This window comes from Trematomus bernacchii, unplaced genomic scaffold (genome assembly GCF_902827165.1).
Source record: "Trematomus bernacchii unplaced genomic scaffold, fTreBer1.1, whole genome shotgun sequence".
Taxonomy (NCBI): domain Eukaryota; kingdom Metazoa; phylum Chordata; class Actinopteri; order Perciformes; family Nototheniidae; genus Trematomus; species Trematomus bernacchii.
Genome location: NW_022987899.1, coordinates 4,495,589 through 4,519,867, shown reverse-complemented (window position 1 = coordinate 4,519,867; position 24,279 = coordinate 4,495,589). Strand labels below are relative to the sequence as shown.

General features: G+C 38.6%; 1 protein-coding gene across 1 annotated transcript; it reads left to right on the top strand.

Moving 5' to 3' along the window:
- The first annotated feature begins 2,510 nt into the window (after nt 1-2,510).
- Nucleotides 2,511-23,627, top strand: LOC117470056 (hydroperoxide isomerase ALOXE3-like). The gene is made up of 15 exons (XM_034114580.1): nt 2,511-2,546; nt 3,388-3,549; nt 11,246-11,450; nt 11,569-11,650; nt 11,748-11,870; nt 12,022-12,125; nt 13,665-13,837; nt 19,990-20,133; nt 20,262-20,465; nt 21,186-21,272; nt 21,426-21,592; nt 21,708-21,829; nt 21,956-22,056; nt 22,226-22,396; nt 22,492-23,627. The coding sequence occupies exons 2-15, from the start codon at nt 3,403-3,405 to the stop codon at nt 22,669-22,671; spliced, it is 2,010 nt and encodes a 669-aa protein (XP_033970471.1). The 5' UTR covers nt 2,511-2,546; nt 3,388-3,402; the 3' UTR covers nt 22,672-23,627.
- Nucleotides 23,628-24,279: the final 652 nt, after the last annotated feature.

The following is a 24,279-nucleotide window of genomic DNA, read 5'->3' as shown; positions in this document are numbered from 1 at the left end:
GGTGACACCACCAGCTCGCAGCCCGCCGATTTAGTAGCAGCTCTTTCCCTCAAGAACGCAAACGAAACAGCTCTATAATGGCAGGCAAAAAAACGTTACTTGACTTATTTTCTAAAAAGTATATCATTCACGAGAAGAAAGACAACCTGTACAACCTGTTGTCTGTACCTGTACACCTGCCACAAGTGCGCGCATAACATTGTTATTCCAAAGTGAACTTCCCCATGGCTAAATGCCATAAAAAACAGCCTTCGGGCTGAAAGAATTGGTTCCTATTAAACCAGACGTTCCTATAGCATGACCTACATTCTCGTGGAGGCAGCAACAGGTAAGAAGCTCTTTGTTCCAGTTAGACCCATACAAAGAATACTAAAAGGATTTGCAAATGATTCGTTTAGAGTTATTATGTTTTTGTTTTGCATTGATTTGAGAAATGCAGTGAAAGTCCAGAGTGAAATGTAAATGACTGCTAAAAGGATGTTCTCTTTATTTTTGTTGATGTCATTTATAAGGGTAAACTATCAGAGTCGGGGGAGTTACTTGTACAATGTTACCCATTGCAATTATTTCATAACAAAATACACTATACAGTACATGTAACCTCATTACTTTCTCTCAGTTTTGGATTAACTCAATATCCAATGCGATGCAAATAAATCTGAGAGAAAACATTTATAACTAAGATGTTTTTTACTGAAGTGTATTATGTAAGACAACAGAACAATGTGACCTTAGAAAAGAACATATTAAGAATTTTAAATGATTTAATTTACAGGAAAACCTGTCTTAGACGGGCAGTGATATCATAAAACTGTTAATGTACGCATTCAAACACTTTTTTTGTGTACCAGCTGTTCTTCCTGCACCTTACAGGTGCAACTGTGTTGCTTTTATCCTGGATAAAGTGTTTAAATCATGGATGTTTAAAGTTTAACTTCTTCGTATTGTCTAACGTGATAGTTTACTTTTCATTCAGGAAGTATGACACTGCGCTGTCAGTACGCTTGTCCCTGTTTGTGATTGGTCAAATGTTGATAACCCTGCTCCTTTCACGTGAACGCGCTCTCAGCCGGAAAGAGAAACCCTGGGTTGATTTACCGAGTTGATAACCAGCGTCGTAGGACCGCTTAGCGAGATGTCGTTTGTTAGGGTTAGTTAAGCCAGATAACTCAAACATATCCAGGGTGTGTTGAACTGGCTTCGTAGTACAGGGCACTGCTCCATTAGTATTCAAAGCTGTGTGTCCTATCTATAACAGAAAACCTGTTCATATTTCCTTGGGTGAAACTCCCAAGGTGGCTTGTCGGAATTGTGAATGGTGTAATCAAACCAACTTTAAACAAATACATTCACCCATGGGCGTCGCAGCCATTATATGAGGGTCCCCCACTTTTTCAAATGATTAGTTTAGACCCCCCCACTTTTACTATGCGGAAAGTCCGTGAATCGGTCTATCCACTCGCCACACTTTGTAGAGCGCTGTGTCAGTGCTTCACTATCAAATGAAATCCATTCCACTTGCTTATTGAGAGAATACCCAAATCAATGAAACTCCGTACCATGTTTTCACTGCTACTTTGTACCAAGGCAGATTCTCACATAGCGCCCGCATGTTCAAGGAGTGTTGTCATAGTTGGACGGCTCAGATCTGTTGTATGAAGCGATGCCGGTAGCGGAGGTAAGGCACACACACCAAATGTTCAGGAAATGGTTAATACAGCGAAAATCAAAGCTGACGATCTCTTTGTTTTGATATGTTTTCTCCCCCAGACAACATGGACATAAGAACATTTTTTTCAAAGAAGAGGAAAGTAAGTCATCAGCTGGTAGCAGTTAATCAGTTAACAGTGATGGCGGCGTCTCAATTCTGGAGAGGAGTTTCGTCTTTATGTCATGATAGAGAGATACAAATACTGAATAGTTTAGATGAGAAAAGGCATCGAAATGCCAGGTTACTAGTATTTATCATGTAAACAGGGAACATGAATAACCCGATCTCTCTGTGCTCATGTAAACACCATATCCCCAATATGATAATAACCGGGATAATACTCATAAACGGCTTACTGATGTCCATGTAGAGACGCAGTCAGTGTGTTTTACTGGAGCCTCAGTTCGATAAGAGATTATTTTCTGAGTTCTTTAACTTAGGTACTCTCTCTCAAAATGGTAATGTGCATTATGTTTTAATTATACTTCTTATCATTCAGAAGCTTTTTGTGTGTGTTTATGTTTTACTGAGTGCTTATAGGCTATTTCCATCCCAGTATTCAGTTAACTATTTATTTTCTGTGCACATTACATAGACTAGCTAATATTCTACCTACTGCTTGGGACTTTGAGTCTTCAAAATGTCCAATGTCACAGACTGGGACTTACTTTAGAGTCAGTTGTATTTACATTCAGTATGACTTGTTATGATTCAATGTTAAAGAGTATACTGCTCAATAAATAATGATCACTTCACCACCTCTCTTGACATCTAGGCACTTGAGAGTGAGTCAGAGGCAGAATACAGGGACAGTGGAGAGAGGTCCATTGCTGAGGTGAGTGATGAAAGGGAAATGACAGTTGAGAGTAAATTGTGATGTGGACTCTCATCCCAGGATTTTAAGGAAATCAGTGGGGATATTGAACAGGAAACATTTCAGTCAAGGGGCATCATATGATCAATATAGACAGAAGAGCAACATTTATTTGAACATTTAAGTCAATGATACCATTCCTAGGTGAACTTAACATCCGTATGGAGTCAGATCAGTCTCAATATTAATAAATGCTCACAGAAGGATTCACAAATGTATTTTGCGATTTATATATAAATGACTCTCCACAACAATATCTCTCAATGCACTCACACATATATTTATTGTTGTATATAAATGTACAAAAAATGGGCATTTAAACTGCTTTTTATTAATTCAAAGACAGCTCTGAATTAATAATCAAATATGTTTCCTTTCTTTACTACTGGATGAAATTACAAAATGTACCCATCATTTCCCTCATGCTAGTATAGCCACATAAAAGTATCAAACCACCTGTTAAAATGCACCAGAATACAGGAAATCTATTTTTTTTTTCTCCCCCACACCCCCCGTTAAAAATGTCCCCCCCACATTCAGGATGCTTCCTACGCCCATGCATTCACCTATCCTCCCCACTGCGGCTACTGCCACAATAATAAGGTTTTTGGTGCCTGTGGACAAATATTTCGAGTTTCAGAAAAAAACATGTTTTGGGTAAATGCATTGTATTCAAATTAAAATGTTTTCATGAAAGAAGGTTCACAATGCACAGCCAGTGTCAGCATTGTTTTGTTTTGCTGCGTATTGCGTATTCATTCTGTAAATGAAGAGACTCAAATGTGTTTATTTTTCCAAACAGTATCCACAGGTGACCATGGCTGAGTACAAGCTAGAGATGACAACGGGTGACCTGCCATATGCAGGAACATCGGACTACATTTATGTCACCTTATTTGGAACTGAGGGGCAGAGTGAGCGAACTTTGATGGACAATTATGGCTTCGACTTTCAAACAGGGGCAGTAAGTAAAACCCAGTTAAACACAACCCGGTATCACAGCAAGACGTGAACATGTGACGATCTACCATGCTGGGAGACGTGAATATGTCACGGTTTCGTCCCTTCAAACGTGACGGTTACACGGTATTGTTAACATGGCCCAACCAGTGGAGAAATACCCGGAAGTGCCAAGCAAATGGTCTACCGCGCCTATTGGTCGGTTTTTATTGTCAAAATTAGATGTTTTTAATTTATTTGTGAATCGTCACACTCGATTTCGCCGATTTTCTTGTTGCCCTAGCTGGTCGACACCTCTTTTAGCAGAAACAAAGGCTACATTAATGTATTAAATCGATGTTAATCCATGTGTGTGGATCATAGACTGTATAACAAGTCTGACAAACAGGAAGCACTGCCACCAAAACTGAAAACGTGACGTGGATCATAAATATATCAGCAATTAAACAACATCTTACATTTCTTTTCACACAATACGTCTCCTTGCAGTATCAATACTAATTCGGCTGACTTTTATATTTGATCCAATTGGTAGATAGCGGTGCACAGCTGATAGAAAAGGACTTACTTTAAGATATTACTGATTTTCTTTGAATATAAGAATGTAAATACTGAGTTGAGAGAATAGTCAGGGGATTTGGGTGATGGGAGACACATCTATGGAATCACAATTTCAATAGCTTACTGTTAAATGACGGATATACCTTTCTGTCTGTGATGTTTTACAAATCAGATATTAGAAGTAAAACATGTGAAATAATATAGCAATATCCTGTACAATTATGTGAAAACATGAATAAAACTACACATCTTCAGATGTTATACATACACAAGTGTCCTACACTAATAATACAAAGTTATTATGGCTGTGTGTACCTTGTGTGCACCGCCTAGTGGTTAAAGCACGTTATTGAATTAGTTGTGTATATGATATGTCAATGAACCTTAGAAAATCTTGAAATCTTGAAAGGGATATGCAAAATAGCCATTATATACAGTCTTTAATTAACTATTAGTAGAGAATAACGAGTAATGAATATACTTTATAGGGATCTGCAGATAAATGTTTAGTCTTCTCAAGCAGCAACTATCAAATATCTCTCCTGATTGTTGGCACTTGACAATCACCTTTCCCTGAATTTTACTCAGGTGTAACTAAAGCCTGATTTAAGGGTTGTTTATATTTCACATCATTAATCAGAATCTGCAAAGTAACTAAAATAAATGTAGTGGAGTAAAAATACCAGGTTAACCTCTGAATTGTAGTGGAGTAGAATTGCTGTTTTGTTTAGTAATGGATATTGAATATGGAATAAAGGTTTTGACAAGACCTGGTGTAACAATAATCAAAAAGGACATTAAAAGAGCTCCAGATGTTAATGATCTAAACAAAACAGCACACCTGAAATGTATATTTAAATACTTTATTAAGGGCAGTGAATTAGTTTTTTCTGTATGTTTTTCAAATCAGTGTTATACAGTAATGGCGCGTTTCCACTACAGCGCGGAGCACGGTTTAAGAGGGCTGTGACGTCAGCGGCCCGTCTTTGGTTGCGTTTCCACTTGGCCTAGTACCGGCCGGCGGGTCCTAATTCACAGTTTTTCTGGCCTCATAAAATCGTGGGTCTAGGGCCAGAGACAACGAGGCTGAGTCGGGCTGAGTATGCTAAACTAGAGAGAGAATCGCTGGTAAGGGGGCTACAACTACAACAAGATGGACATATTTGACCGTGATTTAATTGTAATACACGTTTCAAAATGATGCCGAAGTAACAACATACTGATACCGGTTAGTAAAAACCATGAATTAATGCTTTGACAAGTCTGCAGACAGACGGCAGGGGAAAAACCTTTTAAAATGCGTGTTTTCTAAATGGAGATTGGCTAAGCTAACGCAGTATATGCTCCGACCGTCCACGCTCACATCAACGGCCTATACAGACATAAATAAAGCAGCGACTGTATTCGCCATGACACAGGCAGTCTGTGGTTTGTACTTGTTTAACTTTTGTCTAGTTTCTGAACATATATGAGGAGCTGTGAGCTCTGAGTGCTAACAGCTAACGGCTGTGTTGTTTTTCTGGGGTTCTCATTGAAGATGACGTCACGGCTCCGCCTACACTGCGTTACTATAGATACTACCCCAGTTCCTAAACTGTAATGGAAATGCGCCATAAAGTGAGCCAGTCCTAATGAGGCCTAGCCATACCGAGCGAGGCCGAGCGAGGCCGTGTAGTGGAAATGCGCCACAAGTGTCATAGACAGTGTTACATTGCTATTATTATCCTTAAAATATATGTAAAACAAAACCACTTATGATCTTTTTATTTGAGTGGTTTACTAATGACAGTTAATTCTGTTTTTGCTATTGATGGTTTCATTTTTGTGAAAAATAATAAAATAATAAAATTCAATAACGTGCTTTAACCACTAGATGTGCCTTTCTATCAGCTGTGCACCGTTATGGTGTAAATACAGCCTATCTACCAATTGGATCAAATATAAAAGTCAGCCGAATTAGTATTGATACTGCAAGGAAACGTATTGTGTGAAAAGAAATGTAAGATGTTATTTAATTGCTGATATATTTATGATCGACGTCACGTTTTCAGTTTTGGCGGCAGTGCTTCCTGTTTGTCCAGAAGTCTTCTCATCAGGGCTCTATAAATACAGAACTACGGCAGATATGTCATATTTAATGAAGCCGAACCGTGTATTACAATGCCGTTATGTGATGACTTTCAAAGAGAAAAGCAAGCACACTCTGAGCAAGGCCTCCTAAGGGTGCCCCGAACCAGGCTAAAAACTAAGGGGGACCGTGCCTTTGAGGTGGTGACCCCAAGGCTTTGGAACAAACTCCCCCAGACACTAAGAGCCTCTGCCTCAGTAGAGATTTTTAAGGGGCAGTTAAAGACCCACCTCTTCCGTCAGGCCTTTGGGGCATCGGAGGAGGTGAATTAGTAGCTGTCTTTTATTGGTGTTTTATCGTATGTTTTATCCTATGTATTACCTGCTGTTGTTTTATGCCTTTTTATGCCTTTTATTCTACATTTTAGTTGTACTGTGAATTGTGTACTGTACTGTAAAGCACTTTGTACATTCGTGTTGAGAAGGGTGCTATATAAATAAAGTTTTACTTACTTACTTACACTCGGAATAAAGTATTATTTTATTTTTTTTAAATGTTTTCGGATTTCACATCGCATAAACACCATTTCCCAACGTGCATTGCGGCTAAACCATCGAATCACCGAGCTGAGGACCTTGCCTACGTCTGTTTCCGGTATTTTTTATGACGTTTGTATTTTGTTATACACACATTCCTTCACATTTAAATTTAATTATAAAACGGACAAGTAAAATCAAGCAATCTGATTGGTTCTTACCCGTGGTATACTGAGCGTATACCACGGGTAGAATTGTAAGTTACTTTTCACAACAACTCAGTATCCCTCCGCGTCTGAGATAAACAGTATACAGTTGGACTGAAAAGCAAACTGCCTGCAGTTTGCTTTTCAAACTGGAACAAGAAAGCAGCGGAGAAGTAACGGGGCAGAAACCCTCCTTTTTACGCAACGGTCCAGACATAGACATCAAACGGCAAAAACATATTCAGTGTGCAGTTCCTTTGGCATTAGGGCAGGGATATTTAGATACTTTCCAAGGTTTGACATAATGAGTTGTGCTACTTTTAAAGCAAGCAACGATGTTTTCAAATCTGTAATCAAAAAGGTCCGCAAAAACATTTAAGATTAACTTCGACCTCCGGGGGGGGGGGGGGGGGGGGTCTTACGGAGGAGTGGATTGAGGAGTGCCTATCTCTAGAACAAAAAGCACCTAAACGAAGACATGCAGAGCTACGTGAAGAGCAGGTAGACCAACTGGAAAAGTATCACCATTCAAAAGCTTTCTGATGCCGGTCTTGAAACAAAGCAGAGAAATGATGACCGTTAGTGGCCACAGGTGCGAAAGCTCTCTCCAGAGCTACTGGAAGCCGAATCTCGGGGACCGGAGAAAGTGGAGCAATATTCTCGCCACGCCAAGCAACAGCCTAGAACAACCTCAACCTATACAAGTGACCACGTAAGCCATGCTACTGATGCTGGACAGTTTTTCAGTGAGTGCACAATAAACGGCAACATACACATTAATGTAAATAAATAGCCAAATAATGGATCAACGCTCTCTGTCTAATATGTTCGCTAGCTGTTGTTAGTGTTGTTGCATAGCAACCACCTCGCACTATGTTTCGTGCAGAAGGCAACAGAGGGACTATTTTATTTTGAACATCATTATTTACTAATAAAAACTATTTAAATTAGAGTGTGTATTTTTCTTTCATATTGCCACACTTGGTAACCGTTTTATAAAAGCAATAGCTCACTTCAGGCCGTGATATATGCTCATTATATCACAGCTAAGGGGGTTGTCGACCCTCCGCTTCGCGTCGGGCCGAACCACGCCCCTTAGCTGTGATATAATGAGCATATACCACGGCCTGTCGTGAGCTATTGCTTAATTATAAAACGGACACGTCAAATCAAGCAATCTGATTGGTTCTTAGCCGTGATATACTGAGCGTATACCACAGGTAGAATTGTAAGTTACTTTTCACAACAAGTCAGTATCCCTCCGCGTCTGAGAAAAACAATATACAGTTGGGCTGAAAAGCAAACTGCTTGCAGTTTGCTTTTCAAACTGGAACAAGAAAGCAGCGGAGAAGTAACGGGGCAGAAACCCTCCTTTTTACGCAGCGGTCCAGACATAGACATCAAACGGCAAAAACTTATTCAGTGTGCAGTTCCTTTGGCATTAGGGCAGGGATATTTAGATACTTTCCAAGGTTTGACATAATGAATTGTGCTACTTTTAAAGCAAGCAACAATGTTTTCAAATCTGTAATCAAAAAGGTCCGCAAAAACATTTAAGATTAACTTCGACCTCCGGGGGGGTCTTACTATGGAGGAGTGGATTGAGGAGTGCCTATCTCCAGAACAAAAAGCACCTAAACGACGACATGTAGAGCTACGTGAAGAGCAGGTAGTAGACCAACTGGAAAAGTATCACCATTCAAAAGCTTTCTGATGTGGGTCTTGAAACAAAGCAGAGAAATTATGACCGTTAGTGGCCACAGGTGCGAAAGCTCTCTCCAGAGCTACTGGAAGCCGAATCTCGGGGACCGGAGAAAGTGGAGCAATATTCTCGCCACGCCAAGCAACAGCCTAGAACAACCTCAGCCTATACAAGTAACCACGTAAGCCATGCTACTGATGCTGGACAGTTTTTCAGTGGGTGCACAATAAACGGCAACATACACATTAATGTAAATAAATAGCCAAATAATGGATCAACGCTCTCCGTCTAATATGTTCGCTAGCTGTTGTTAGTGTTGTTGCATAGCAACCACCTCGCACTATGTTTCGTGCAGAAGGCACCGGAGGGACTATTTTATTTTGAACATCATTATTTACTAATAACAACTATTTAAATTAGAGTGTGTATTTTTCTTTCATATTGCCACACTTAACCGTTTTATAAAAGCAATAGCTCACTTCAGGCCGTGATATATGGCCATTATATCACAGTTAAGGGGTGTGGTTCGGCCCGACGCGAAGCGGAGGGTCGACAACCCGGCCTGTCGTGAGCTATTGCTTAAATGTACATTAAAGTATTTCGTGAGGCCTTCTAAAATGTTTTTAAATATAACTACGGTTCTAGTTGAAGAGTTTGTAAATTAACATGAACCGAAGCTGTTGCCTGGCACAACGTCACGTCCGTTAATTCCACATCCACACCTTTATATATACAGTCTATGATCCACACACATGGATTAACATCGATTGAATACATTAATGTAGCCTTTGTTTCTGCTAAAAGAGGTGTCGACCAGCTAGGGCCACAAGACAATCGGCAAAATCGAGTGTGACGATTCAAAAATAAATTTAAAACATCTAATTTTGACAATAAAAACCGACCAATAGTCTTGGTAGAGCATTTGCTTGGCACTTCCGGGTATTTCTCCACTGGTTGGGCCATGTTAACAATACCGTGTAACTATCACGTTTGAAGGGACGAAACCGTGACATATTCACGTCTCCCAGCATGGTAGATCGTCACATGTTCACGTCTTGCCGTGATACCGGGTTGGTTAAACATCTGCACTTGTCTGTAAATAACAGATTGCATCAACAAGTAAGTACTTTAGATTTAAAGTCATAATTTAGTGCAAGACTTAGCGCAAATGTATACCACACTAGTTCAATACCTGTAAAATACTGTAAACCCATATTGATCTGTAATACAGTAAGCCACATTTTTGTAATGAGTCGCCAAATCCTTTAACGTGTGATCTATGTGACGTTAACGGGCCGTCTCCACAGCAGCGTTAAACAATCTTGAAACGCTTCTGCCCATTCACTTTGAATGGGGTGACGTCACTTTCCCTCACTTTTCGCCGAAATGCATTGTGGGCAGGCGAGCGGAGATTTTCAGGATTTTGAGGATTCAAAGTTGAACAATGTTCAACTTTTGAGGCTGAGGTGGAAGCGTCAGCCAATCAAATCCCGTGTACGCAAATCTGACAGTTCAAGCTCTAGCCAATCAAACGGCGTGTATGGTGGGAGAGAAATACCGCAGGTCATTTCCTCATATTCCAAAAAATGGAGGAGAAATTAGCGGTAGCGAATCAATCACCCGGTGCTTTATGACCAGACCTACCGGGATATAAACCGGAGGAGCCAGGCATGGAGGGAGGTGGCAGAGACAGTGGTAGGTTTTCGCCTGTTTTGGGAGTTTATATCCAGTTTACTTCGGGCTTTTTTGCTTCGTATGTCGCGGGCGGGAGATTCATGTGATTGGTTGCTCGCAAAAAATCCTCAAGCTTCAGATACGCCCACCTCCAAGATTTTTTTAACGCTGCTGTGGAGACGGCCCGTAACGGACCGTCTCCACAGCAGCGTTAAAAAAATCAGGCGAAAACCTACCACTGTCTCTGCCACCTCCCTCCATGCCTGGCTCCTCCGGTTTATATCCCGGTAGGTCTGGTCATAAAGCACCGGGTGATTGATTCGCTACCGCTAATTTCTCCTCCATTTTTTGGAATATGAGGAAATGACCTGCGGTCTGGCTCTCCCAGCATACACGCCGTTTGATTGGCTAGAGCTTGAACTGTCAGATTTGCGTACACGGGATTTGATGGGCTGACGCTTCCTCCTCAGCTTCAAAAGTTGAACATTGTTCAACTTTGGATCTTGAAAATCCTGAGAATCTCCGCTCGCCTGCCCACAATGCATTTCGGCGAAAGCGAAAAAAAGTGACGTCACCCCATTCAAAGTGAATGGGCAGAAGCGTTTCAAGATTTTTTAACGCTGCCGTGGAGACGGCCCGTAACTGCTATAACTCTTACTCTCAATGTGCAACGATGATATATTTACATTACAGTCAAATTATACATTTAACTTTAGTGGTGAGAGTGAGAGGACTCATTTGAAATAAGCCACTATTGTAAAAGAAAAAACCTTAATATTAACAGACTGGGCTCTGGTATTCTATACTGTAAATATCAACCCAGCCAGTTGACGTAATGGGCTATCATGACATGTAATACAATGCTGACCACTTTAAAAAGATAATTTGGTTTTGGCTGAGGCTTCTAATAATCTGTATCATAATATAATAATTATTCTTATTCTTATTCCAAGACAGGGAGCTACACCGTGAAAACCAGTTTTTCTCTGGGCAAACTTCTGCTGGTTAAGGTTGAGAAGGACCAGTATTTATATCTCCCAGAAAATGAGTGGTACTTCTCCAAAATGGTGGTGACGACTCCAGAAGGAGATGTTATTCTTTACCCCTGTTACAGATGGATTTGCAGGGGAGAAATGGTGGAGCTGAGAGGAGGGAGAGGTCTGCATCAATGTCCCCAAATAACTGATTAATATAGATAATTATTGTCAGTTTTTGTACATCTTGTTGGCTTTGTAAATTTAAATTTGACCGCTATAATGCCCTTTTCATGTCTCAGCAATGAAAGCTTTTGAGGATGATCACCCCCTGTTGATTGACCACCGAAAGAAAGAGCTGATGCTCAAAAAGAGCTTGTTCCAGTAAGTTTCCATATGTGCAGTAGAGCTGCCGTTTGTCGCCAAAGTTTATCTGGAGAAATGTCTTTGTGCTTTTGGGTAACTTTGTTTGTTTTATTAGATGGAAGAGTATGGGTGAAGGACTACCCCATATCAACAGTTTCAATGACGTGTCTGAGATCCCAGCTGAAATGCGCTTCTCCGATTCCAGAATAGCTGACTTCAATTACTCAAGAAAAAAAATGTGGGTCAATATATGTCATTAAATGTGTATATATTTCTTATTATACAGCTCTATTCTTTAGATTTCTATATATTGAGGGAAAGGGTAAATTGCCATTCATTTCTGTATGTTGTTTATTCCTGTGTTCTAATTGTTCCTTGTTTTACTTCAGTGGGATTGAACTCAAGGTTAAGGGGCTGCACGGATCTACTGCACAATGGGAAAGCATTGAAGACTTAAAAAAAATATTCTGGTATAAAAAGACAACAATGTCAGGTATTTTCTTTTATCCCATTAACCCAGTGGTTCCCAACCTGGGGGTCGCTATTGCAGGGGGGGCGCGTGAAGCTTGGGAAGAAGTTGTAAACAAACATTGTTTGCTCGTAAAATGTATACATTTGTAACACAACCGGCAGTTAAAGTGTCTCTCTCTCTCTCTCTCTCTCTCTCTCTCTCTCTCTCTCTCTCTCTCTCTCTCTCTCTCTCTCTCTCTCTCTCTCTCTCTCTCTCTCTCTCTCTCTCTCTCTCTCTCTCTTCGTCTGTGTGGGGGGCGGGGCATCTCGCTCACAGCCACACCGTGCACACAGAGATCCGCCGGTGAAGAACATAGCGTTCAAAAGGGACAATCTACAGAGCTCGATGTGGTCCATGCTCGTTTGCCATAAGTATTTTCTCGGAAACGCGAGCAATCTGTCCATCAGCCGGCCAAAAGGCATCATATTCATACGGAGAAATGCACCGTTTTCAACTTCCTTAACTCGGAGTTCTGTTGCCCCAATTAAGTGTAAGGTGGGAGAAATACTCAGATCAAGTACTTAAGTAAAAGTAGTATACTGCAGGGTAGCTTGTGAATTTACTCCAGGTGTAACTAAAGTCTGATTTAAGAGTTGATTATATTTCACATCATTCATCCAGATCTGTAAAATAACTAAAGGTATACATGTAGTAAAAGTACATCATTTACCTCTGGACTGTACTGGATCAGAATTACAAAGAAGCAAAAGTGGAAATACTTAAGTACCTCAATACAGTACTTGAGTAAATCTACTTAGTACCACCACTGCAGGAATGTTACGTGTGCTAGCAGCCCATAATCCAAACTATACATAACATTAATCAATATGAATTCTGTTCTCTAATTTGTTTAGTTTTCCCCTAAAATATTACACAAATAACCTATAAAAATACTGTTAAAGAACCGGATCGATAAAATGTATTTGTAATTGTTTCAATTAAGCCTCATTATTTCACAGTGGCACAGGATCATCTGCCAATACAAGCACTTTTGTTCATGTTCAATCCATAATAATTTATAAAATTATAGTTGGATCTTTTTGTCTTGTTATTATTAGCAGAGAAAATGTAATGTTTGTACAACTATATACAATTCATTCTACCAATCTCGGTGGGAACCGGATTAGGGGGGGCTCGAAAATATTTCCAATTACACAAGCGGGGCCTCACTGAAAAGGGTTGGGAACCACTGCATTAACCAGTTGTCAGTGTAACTCACTCCATCTATGTCATGTTTTCATAACAACAGATAGATATTCAGTAGATGTTTTTCCTGTTCTGTAAAATGTTTTGTTTTCTACAAAGTTAAGTATTTCAGTAAAAGTTAAAATTATTTAAATACCTGACCAACATTCTTGCTTCACAGTCAATGACAATGATGATTATGTTGAACCTGAAACATCCAAAAACTATTTAGATAAATTATATTATATTATTAATTAAATGTACCAATTGTTATTCGTATTAAACCCAATATATAATGATGTTATATTTTTAATATATCAATTGTTATTCTTCCAGAGTATGTTGCAGACCACTGGATGGAAGATGACTTTTATGGATATCAGTTCCTGAATGGAGTCAACCCCGGTGTTATAAAGCGCTGCTCAGAGCTTCCCACAAACTTCCCGGTCACAGAGGAAATGGTGAAGCCGTTCCTGGAAGAGGGAAGCTCTCTGCAGAAGGAAATGGAGGTATGAATGAAGATGAACTTCCCAGCTAGAAATGTTTGGTTCTAAAAACATTCTGAGAATGTTACCATTCACTGTTCTAGGAATGTTTTCAGCGGGAAGTTTTCTTTTGGTTCCCAGAATGTTCTTCTGAAAGGTAGGATAACGTTCTCTAAAAACATTCTTAAAATGTTTGGTAATAATTTTCTTAAGATGTTTTTGATAACATTGTTCGAACATTATGCCCTACTATTCTTAACCTGTTACGCACCGCCCCCCCCGGTACCGGAGCATTCCTAGAACAATGAATGGTAACATTCTCAGAATTTTTTGAGAACTAAAAATGTCTAGCTGGGAAGTCACACATGCCACCGCAAACATGCAATATCTGCTTACAGCTTATCATGAATTACGTGCTTGTTTGTTTTTCTCAAAAGGAAAATATGGTGACATCAGATTTTTTTTAAAACATCCTTTTCAAACAAATGCAACAAATTAATTTTTTAAAGCGCTCTAGAAATAAATCTGACGTTGATCATGACCGTGTTAATATTTGCCATCACAGGAACGTTTTATAAAAAAAGAATAACATCCTGAAAACATTTTCAGAATGTTTCTTGGAGAATGTTCTTAATTTGATATCATGTAACATTGAGGGACCGTTTTATAAAGAATATCTTTAATGTGTTGCCCCAACAACGTCCAAAACACATTCTTAGAATGTTATAGGCAAAACATTCCACCTTTGTTAACATATCACATTAAAGGAACATTTTATAAAAAAACTTTCTGTCATCTCAGGCCTTAATAACATCCTCAAAACATCCTCTGAATGTTGCAGTTAAAACGTTATATATTAGTTAACTTTAAACTGGAAGCTGAAAGGTTCAGATGTCTACATCAACGAGCATCTGACCAAGTACAACGGCGACATAGCCAGAAAGGCTCGCTTCATGAAAAAACAGAAGAAAATTCAGAACACCTGGACAACAAACTGCAAAATATTTATAAAGCTAAACGGAACACCTGAGGAGGCCAAAGTACTGGTCATCAGAAACATGGAGGATCTGGATAAATACCAATAATCTTCATGTTCTGGACCACACATAAGGTAACAAGCACTTACACACAACCATGACTCACACTGAATGGAGGCAATCATCTTCAAAAGGGGAAAATATTAATATGTCTCAGATGATCAAGGAACAAGACCAACTGTTGCTAAAAACATTTGAATACACTGACTATAAAACAAAAGATCTGGATTATGAAATAGACCCGGACAATAATTTCTTCTCTTCTATCATCAACAAATGCTGTTATTACACTGATCAACAGTACAACCAGAGCATATCATCAGAGGGCAAGCTATCTATTATTCACTTCAACAGCAGAAGCATGTATGCAAACTTTAATCTCATCAAGGAATATTTAAATCAGTTTCAACAAACATTTAGCATCATTGCCATATCTGAAACTTGGATCACGGAGGACAAAGGCATAGACTTTGAGCTGGAGGGTTATGAACTCAGATACATAAATAGACAAAACAAGGGTGGAGGAGGAGTAGCCTTGTATGTGGACAATACTTTAAAATATAAAGTGATGAATTATATGTCAACAGTGATTGATAATGTATTGGAATGTATCACGATTGAAATCTGCAAAGAAAAAAATGAAAAATGTAATCATCAGTTGTATATATAGAGCACCCGGCTCTAGTATTGAGATTTTCAAGGACTGGATGGAGGAAATATTCTCAAAAGTGATTCATAAAACAGTTTTCATTTGTGGTGACTTCAATATTGACCTTCTAAATCCAAATAATCACAGCATGACAGAAGAATTTATCAACACAATGTACAGTATGGGTTTATATCCAAAAATTACTAGACCCAGCAGAATCACATCGCACTGTGCTACTCTCATAGACAATATATTCACAAATGACATAGAAAACAATACAGTAAGTGGACTCTTAATAAATGATATAAGTGACCACCTACCAGTATTTGCAGTTTATGACAGAAACTATAGTAATAACATGCCGGACAAAGCTATTCAATACAGACGAGTTAGATCAGAGGAAGCAATGAACGCTTTGAAAAATGCCTTACTGGCACAAAGATGGGATGATTTATACAAAGAAAACAATATTGACAGTGCATATGATCAATTCCTGAGAATTTTTTTATCACTATATAATACATACTGCCCAATTGTCAAATACAGTAGAAAAATGAAATATGCAGAATGTCCATGGATCACAAGGGGTTTACAAAATGCCTGTAAAAAGAAAAATTCATTGTATAGAGATTTCATGCGAAATAAAACAAAAGAGACAGAGATTAGATATAAAAAATATAAAAATAAATTAACAATTATAATAAGGACCTGCAAAAGTGAATACTATCAGAAAATACTGGACAAAAATAAAAACAACATTAAAGAAATATGGAGCATACTGAATAGTATTATAAAAAATGGGTCTAGAAAAAGGAGTTATCCTACTTACTTCATTGACAAGGATAAGGAAGAGGAAAATATGGATGTTGTATCCAACAGTTTCAATGATTTCTTTGTAAATGTTGGACCTGAATTAGCAGACAAAATCCCTGATGGAGGAACATCAGAAAATAAGCTGGAAAACTTAATAAAACTGAATCCTTTCTCAATGTTCCTCACAGCAGTGCATGAAAGGGAGGTAGTTGATATTGTAACGAAATGTAAAAACAAAAAATCTACCGATTGTGATGACATTGACATGACTGTATTAAAAAAGGTTATAGATGTTATTTCAAAACCATTAACACACATATGTAACTTATCATTCCAAACTGGTGCATTTCCTAACAAAATGAAAATAGCAAAAGTCATACCTTTGTTCAAAGCTGGGAACAAACATCACTTCACAAACTACAGACCTGTCTCACTTCTACCACAATTCTCAAAAATTCTTGAAAAGCTTTTCAATAACAGACTGGACAATTTCATAGAAAAACACAAACTTCTCACCGAAAGTCAATATGGATTCAGAGCCAATAGATCAACATCGATGGCTTTAGTAGACTCACTTGAAGAAATTACTAGCTCAATTGACCAAAAGAAACATGCAATTGGAATATTCATTGACCTAAAAAAGGCATTTGACACGATTAATCATGACATATTAATAAAAAAACTTGAACGTTATGGAATCAGGGGTGTAGTTTTGGAATGGGTAAGGAGTTATTTAACCAACAGGCAACAGTTTGTGAAGCTGGGAGAGTGTTGTTCTTCATATTTGGACATTACATGCGGTGTCCCCCAGGGGTCAGTATTGGGGCCAAAACTATTTATTATGTATATTAATGAAATATGCAATGTATCGACAGTACTCAAGTTTGTTTTGTTTGCTGACGACACTAATATATTTTGTTCTGGGGACAATGTACAGCTACTATTGGAAGAGATCACAGCTGAAATATGCAAACTAAAGTCATGGCTAAACAGTAATAAGTTATCATTAAACTTGAATAAAACAACATTAATCATATTTGGAAATAACAATACACAAGCATCCATTAAGATAGATGGGATTTTCATTGAGAGAGTTAAAGAACATAAATTCCTTGGAATCACAATTGATGAGAAACTGAGCTGGAAACCACACATAAAACATATTCATTCCAAAGTCTCAAGAAGTATTGCAATATTAAACAAGGCAAAACAGATTCTTGATCAAAATTCCCCTCTACATTCTTTACTGTTCATTGGTTTTACCTTATTTAAGTTACTGTGCAGAGGTTTGGGGCAGTAATTATAAAACTACAACACAATCCCTATTTATTCTACAAAAAAGAGCAATAAGAATTATTAAAAATGTCGGCTATAGGGATCATACAAACCCATTATTTTTAGAGCTAAAATTATTAAAACTGTCAGATCTTGTTGAATTCCAAATCGCACAAATCATGTTTAAGGCAAAAAACGTTCAATTACCTGGGAATATTCAGATATTGTTCAATGAAAGACAAGGGAATCATTATTTACGGGGTTCATTTATATTCACTAATGTTAGGGTGCGCACAACAAAGAGAAGTTTTTGTGTTTCTGTTTGTGGGGTGAAGATCTGGAACAATTTGAGTGAAGAGCTAAAGGGATGTCCAAACATAAAACTATTCAAAAAGAGGTATAAAGACACAATTCTCACAAGGTACAGGGATGAAACTGCTAAACCATAACTGTTTGTATTCTTGTTTTGTATTTTATTTGTGTTTGTATGAATTTGTGTATGTGTATATATATATATATAAATATAAATATATAGAGACCATTGTCCTAACTTGCCTGTATATATTATATATTATTATATTATATATTATATCAATTATTCAAGATTATAAGTATACGTTTATATTGTATGTTAATGTAAAAAAATAAAAATAAAAATAAAAATAAAAATAAAAAAGGGAGAAGGGGTCGGATTAAATAAGTGTAAACTTCTTCCGACCCCTTTTCGGACGTGTAATTAGCTAAAGCTTTGTTGTTTATTGTTTATTGATATCAGACAATGATACTGCAGATTATTCAATTATTATTTAAATGTTTCGTTTTGTTATTGCATTCATTTGTATAGTACTGTATCATGTCTGTATCACCTTTTGTTTCATTTGTATTTTCTTTGGTTTTACACGCTCGAAAAAAATAAATAAACTAAACTAAACTAAACTAAACCTTATAGGAACATTATTTGAAATAATAAACATCCTAAAAAGGTTCTTTGAACATCAGATTAAAACGTTTCTTTAAAACATTATTAGAACCTGTAGGTAATAGGGATGTGCATCTCCATCACTGAGGCCGATGCGATGCGCATCTCGATACGTTGCCAACAATACGATACATTAACGATACATTTGAAACACCAGGCGATGCGATACGATGCGATTCACCCCTGTTGCGATACAGTTGGATACGATTTGATTCAACATTTTGCGATTCGGGGCGATACGATTCAACATGATGCAAAATAATGATACTTCAATATGGTACGAGAGGATTTTTGTTTTATTGCTTATATGCAGCAAATCATAAATTAACAAAAAAGTGCTTTACATATTTGGTTCTCTCTACTAGTACTGCGCATCCCATCATGCTGTTTCTTTTTTACCTTTTTTACCTTAAAAAACTCTCCAGAGAACAGTACAATTGTATAACAACTCACAGTTAAACAATTTAAGGATGCATTGCCCATGATTAACAATGTGCAAATAACAACTACCATAGTGCAATGCCCATACAACTGGCAGCCTGATGTGCTTAACACTCATTCATAGGCTAACTCACCAGTGAGCAGAAAGCAGTGGTGTGGTTTCTATATGAACAATAAAAAATACATATAACCTTTCACAAACAGGTATTTCATAACTGCTTACAATTGTAAGGAAGACATTTAAACTAGTATTGGCAGTCACAGGCTGACTAAACACCACTCTATCTGACATAACACCTCACTGAGTGATTTAACTCATATGTCTAACTTTCAGGTTTCTCTTTTCAGCCGCAGACCCCATGTCGCCTCTTTATGTGCGTCTCTAAGTTCCTCGTACTACTTGTGTACTTTAAAGCGGCACGGCATCGTTTACAATTTGCGAGCGATTTTTCAAGTTGACCGTCTTTCTTGAAAAATCCGAAGTGTTGCCAAACGTTTGATTTGTAGGTATTTTTTGGTGTGCTGTGTTTCTCTTTGTCCTCGACTTCCATGTGTGTTGATAACTGAGACTCTCGGCCTCCGTAGTGTGAAGCAAAGATCAAAGATCGTCTCTGCTGAGTGCTGACAGGATGAGAGGATATTATATGAATGAATCGTTTTTTTAACGATGCAAAGACGCTACAATCGATGCATCGCGAGTTCAACCCAAACTGTAGCCGATGTGCACTCTTTCAACCGGTGCACTCGCATCTTGAACGTTTATGCCGGTGCACCGATGCGAATCGATGAATCTTAACATCCCTAGTAGGTAATGTTAGCCAAAGTTGTGAGAACGTATCTGGGTTTAAATGGATAATAATCTATGTTTCGGAATCACGATTTGTCCATTTACCATCCCTCTGTCATACTTCCTTGGCTTATTACAATGCGATAATGCGATACCTCTCGATGACTTAAACACTTCTTTCTTGTGTCTTTCCAGAAAGGCAACATGTTCCTTTATGACCAGAAGAAGATGGATGGAATTCCCCCTGCAGCCTATAATGGTGAACCTCTGCACGTGACTGCTGGTCTCTGTTTGCTCAACGTGAACCCAGAAAACAAACTGATGCCAATTGCAATACAGGTACTGTAAAATCCATGTAAAAGCCAGCATGTAATCTTATGGGTCTTTACCAATCTTCAGTCTATGGAAAACAGTCTTTGCGGTATCGTAAAGGGAGAGTTAATAATCAATTTCTTATCAATTTCCAGTTGAATCAAAAACCATCTGAGAAGAACCCCATCTTCCTACCCAGTGATCCAGAAACTGACTGGCTGCTAGCCAAGATGTTCATTAAAAATGCAGATTGCATGGATCACGAATCAGTCCATCACTTCATGAGAACTCACTTTCTGGCAGAGGTTTTTGCTCTTGCAGCTCTCCGCAGCTTCCCTGTGATTCACCCAATGTACAAGGTATAAGTACTCCACACAACAGAGGTAGTGCAGGTTTTTTGTATTCCCTTGTTCTGAAATAATGCTTATAATTTGTATTGATTGATTTCCAGGTATATTATGTCTATACTAGAGATGGTCGATAGTGAAGCTGAGACAGGACATTTTCAAAATAAAACGAGGAATGCTTGCAAACAAGTTTCCTTGATTAAAGTCCATTACTTTTCGAGGTTGAATGCAAAGTATGTGACTATGCTGAGATTAACGTAACACAACGTGTGAATTCCAAAGGAAACTACTGTACTCTCAGAAAGGCCCTTTTGAAACGCTTGCCAGAGGCCAGAAGTGCAAACAGGTTGTGGCTGGGGTGAGAGGTATCCGTGAAGATGTTCAAGACATCTAAAACACATCTTTTGAAGCATGAAACACAACTTTCATGTGTGTATTAAATGTGTGTCTCACTGTTTTTGTATCTTTGATTGTACTTGAAGATCGTTTTGTTATTTGTCATTCACTGTTTTTTTGGTTACTTACTTTTCATAGATCGTTTGTGGATATGGTTTCATGAACCATTATTTTTGTATGTATTGAAGAAGTCAAACTTTTAATACAAACATTGTAATTGATTTCAGTTGTGTTTGCTTATAGGTTCCTTCAGTTACACTGATGATGTTATGCCTGTTGTCTGCTGAATCAAGCATCTTACTTGGACTTTTATATTATTTTCCTCTGTCTGTTCAGCTGCTGTTTCCTCACTTCCGGCACACTCTTCACATAAACATTAGAGCCCGCCTAAGTGTATTAGGACCTGATGGGGCTTTAAATAATGTAAGGATTTTTAAAATGGATATATTTATTACAATTATAAATCAAATCAAATTCATACCACACCTTGCAGCTTAGATTAGGCCGTTTTGGATGGTTTCTAATTTGATGTCAAGAAACTTGTCTGATGGTATATGTGTATTTTTGATTTGTTAGAGTTCACTTGGAATTGATGGACTAATGGAGCTCATGAGAAGGGATCTCTCTGAAATGACCTACAGCTCTCTCTGTCTGCCGGAGAACATCGCTGCACGAGGACTGGAGTCTATCCCCAACTTTTACTACAGAGATGATGGCCTGAAGCTGTGGAACATCATCCAAAGGTTTTACCTATTCATAGATATTGTGACTGTCCACAGTGATTCATTGTACAAAAACCATTAGAGACTTTCTCAGGCACTCATATTATAAAAAATACAACTGTTTTGTGTTTACCAGCTTTGTGAAGGCAGTAGTGGAGCACTATTATCCCTCAGACTGTGAGGTGCATAGAGACACTGAGCTGCAGGACTGGATCAGTGAGGTCTTCACACATGGCTTCTTAGGAAACAAAGCATCAGGTATTTTTCCCATATTCTGAAGTCATTTGTAAATATAAGACATATTATAATAGTATATTTGAATGCACATAGTGATTGACAATATAAACCCATTATGTGGTTATGAACATATTGTGCTGCCAACAGGGTTTCCAGCAGCCTTTCATACTGTCGAGGAAGTGGTCAAGTTCACAACCATGGTGGTCTTCACAACGACGGTTCAACATGCTGCCGTAAACAGTGGGCAGGTAAAGAGTTGGGGCATTAGAATATGTATTGATCAAGTATACGTTTGTCAGACCAGCCAACTGCTTTCGTTTCCTTTACAATAACCATTTAGTTTGCAGGACATTAGCTGAGCATTACAATGGAGTAAAGGTTGCCTTTTTTTCTATAATGTTTTTTTTCATAATTTAGTATGACTACAACTCCTGGGCCCCCAACAGCACGCTCCGTCTGCGCAAACCTCCTCCAACCACCAAGGGACAGTCAAGCATGAAGACGGTCCTGGAGACCCTCCCGAATGTTGGCGATACAGTCGTCTTGGCAGGAATGTTGTGGTTGCTTTCAGACAGATACTCAAACTATGTAAGTTTGGCGTCATAAATACTTACAGAAGGATGTCCTATCCTGATGTTTTCTTTTACCACAAACTTTGTTTCCTGATTTTATCCTTCTGGCAGATTCCCTTGGGAACATACCCAGAGCAACGATTTGATGAGCCTGAGCCTAAGCAGATGATAAAGGAATTCCAAGCAGCATTGTCGTGCCTCAGTGAAGCAATAACAACAAGAAACTCACATCTTGAACTACCCTACACATACCTGGACCCTGCGGAGATAGAGAACAGTGTTTCTATTTAAGCAGATCTGCGATTTTATCCATGTATTTCTCATCACCTATTTTACATGCTAGGAGGTCAATTATACTTTTAATATAATACATACTGTATAAAAGCTGGGGCAGATAGATGAGGTGTAATGGATAATTCATTAGCAGGGACCATGCCAAAAAAGTGTGATGTTTGTAGGTTTATTGCACGAAGTAACAAATGAATTGATATGGAGGGGGTGATGAGATATTCTGGTCTGGGAGGACGTGCTGTGGGAGACTCAGAGTGGGGATTCCGTCTCCGGCATGATCTGCTCGGGCTGATTACGGGCCCCCAGATAATTCCTAGAATTAGACATTTTAAAATATGAAAGTTAAATATGAATGGTGACAGGCAGAGGATGTTGGGATGTAGGGATGAAGGCATGAGGGAACGGAGGGATGAAGGGATGTAGGGATGAAGGGATGAAGGGATGTTGGGATGACGGGATGTTGGGATGAATGGATGTTGGGATGAGTGAAGGAAGGGATGTAGGGATGTCTGGATGATGGGATGTAAGAATTGAGGGATGAATGGATGTAGAGGTGTATCGCTCAGTATGAGGTAGAAGGGGAACCGTATGGGTAGATGGTAGGGGGAGGGTGGGTTGAGAGGATTGAGACAAGCTATGGCCGGATGTTTGGCCGGGAATAATTAGAGATGGCCGTGATTAGAGACGGGGTTGAGGCGTGGCCATGCTCCTGAACCTAGGTTAACAAGTTAACTTCATTTAGTAAGGTGTTGCTCTGGCCCCTATTTATCGATTACAGGCAAATTGATAAAAAAATAGGGTGAATGTTTTCTTTTTTCTTTCTGTGTATTTTGTTGTCTAAGACCTTCTTAACCATTTAAGCCCGATTGCCCCCGCCGGCGGGAAGAAACTCAGCTATAAGTAATGTTTTATTTTTAGATGGAAACTATAATTTACTTTTTTTTACTATGTTCAATCTGAATTTACTTTAAAATAAAAACATCTATATTGATTCTGACACTTCTACAGCCAACTCACAAGTGTATAATTGCTTTGAGAAAAAAGATTATTAATTTACCCCTTTTAGAAGTTAAGATATAGTCATTTGTTCTGGGCATGTCATTTTCGAGCCTGAGGCCTGAAAAACAGGCTCAGGGTTTAACAGGTTAATGGATATTGAATGCAGCTACTGTGTGTTTAACGTTAGTGAAGGTTCCTCTTTCTTTTTCTCTATTAGCAATTAATAAAAAAGCTATTTAACTTCTGCTTGTCTTTAAAATCATTTTACTCAAACACATACCTATACAGTACATAGTAAAACCAGAGACACTGAAAATGCTGCAGTGGTCTCCAGAGCTGTATGTAGATCTGTGACTTCTATTTGTCGAGTTCACTTTGATTTCGCTGATGTTTGATGCACTTTTATTCTGACAGAGTGGGACTTCATTCTTTCTACCTCCTCTTTGATGCAAACCACACTTTTCAAAATACAGTCCGAGTAATTTTAGACTACACCATACAGTCAATATCCCTTTCTCATTTCTCATTTTCCCCTCCTCGACTCCTCGCCTCGCGTCTTAGTCTCGCCCAAAGGGGATGCGATCGGTGGAGTCGAGGAGGGAAATCGAG

Coding starts and splice junctions, on each gene's coding strand:
- LOC117470056 (XM_034114580.1), top strand. CDS start 3,403: ATGGCTGAGTACAAGCTAGAGATGACAACGGGTGACCTGCCATATGCA. Junction 20,134..20,261: donor TGATGCCAATTGCAATACAG/GTACTGTAAAAT, acceptor ATCAATTTCCAG/TTGAATCAAAAACCATCTGA. Junction 22,057..22,225: donor CTGCCGTAAACAGTGGGCAG/GTAAAGAGTTGG, acceptor TTCATAATTTAG/TATGACTACAACTCCTGGGC.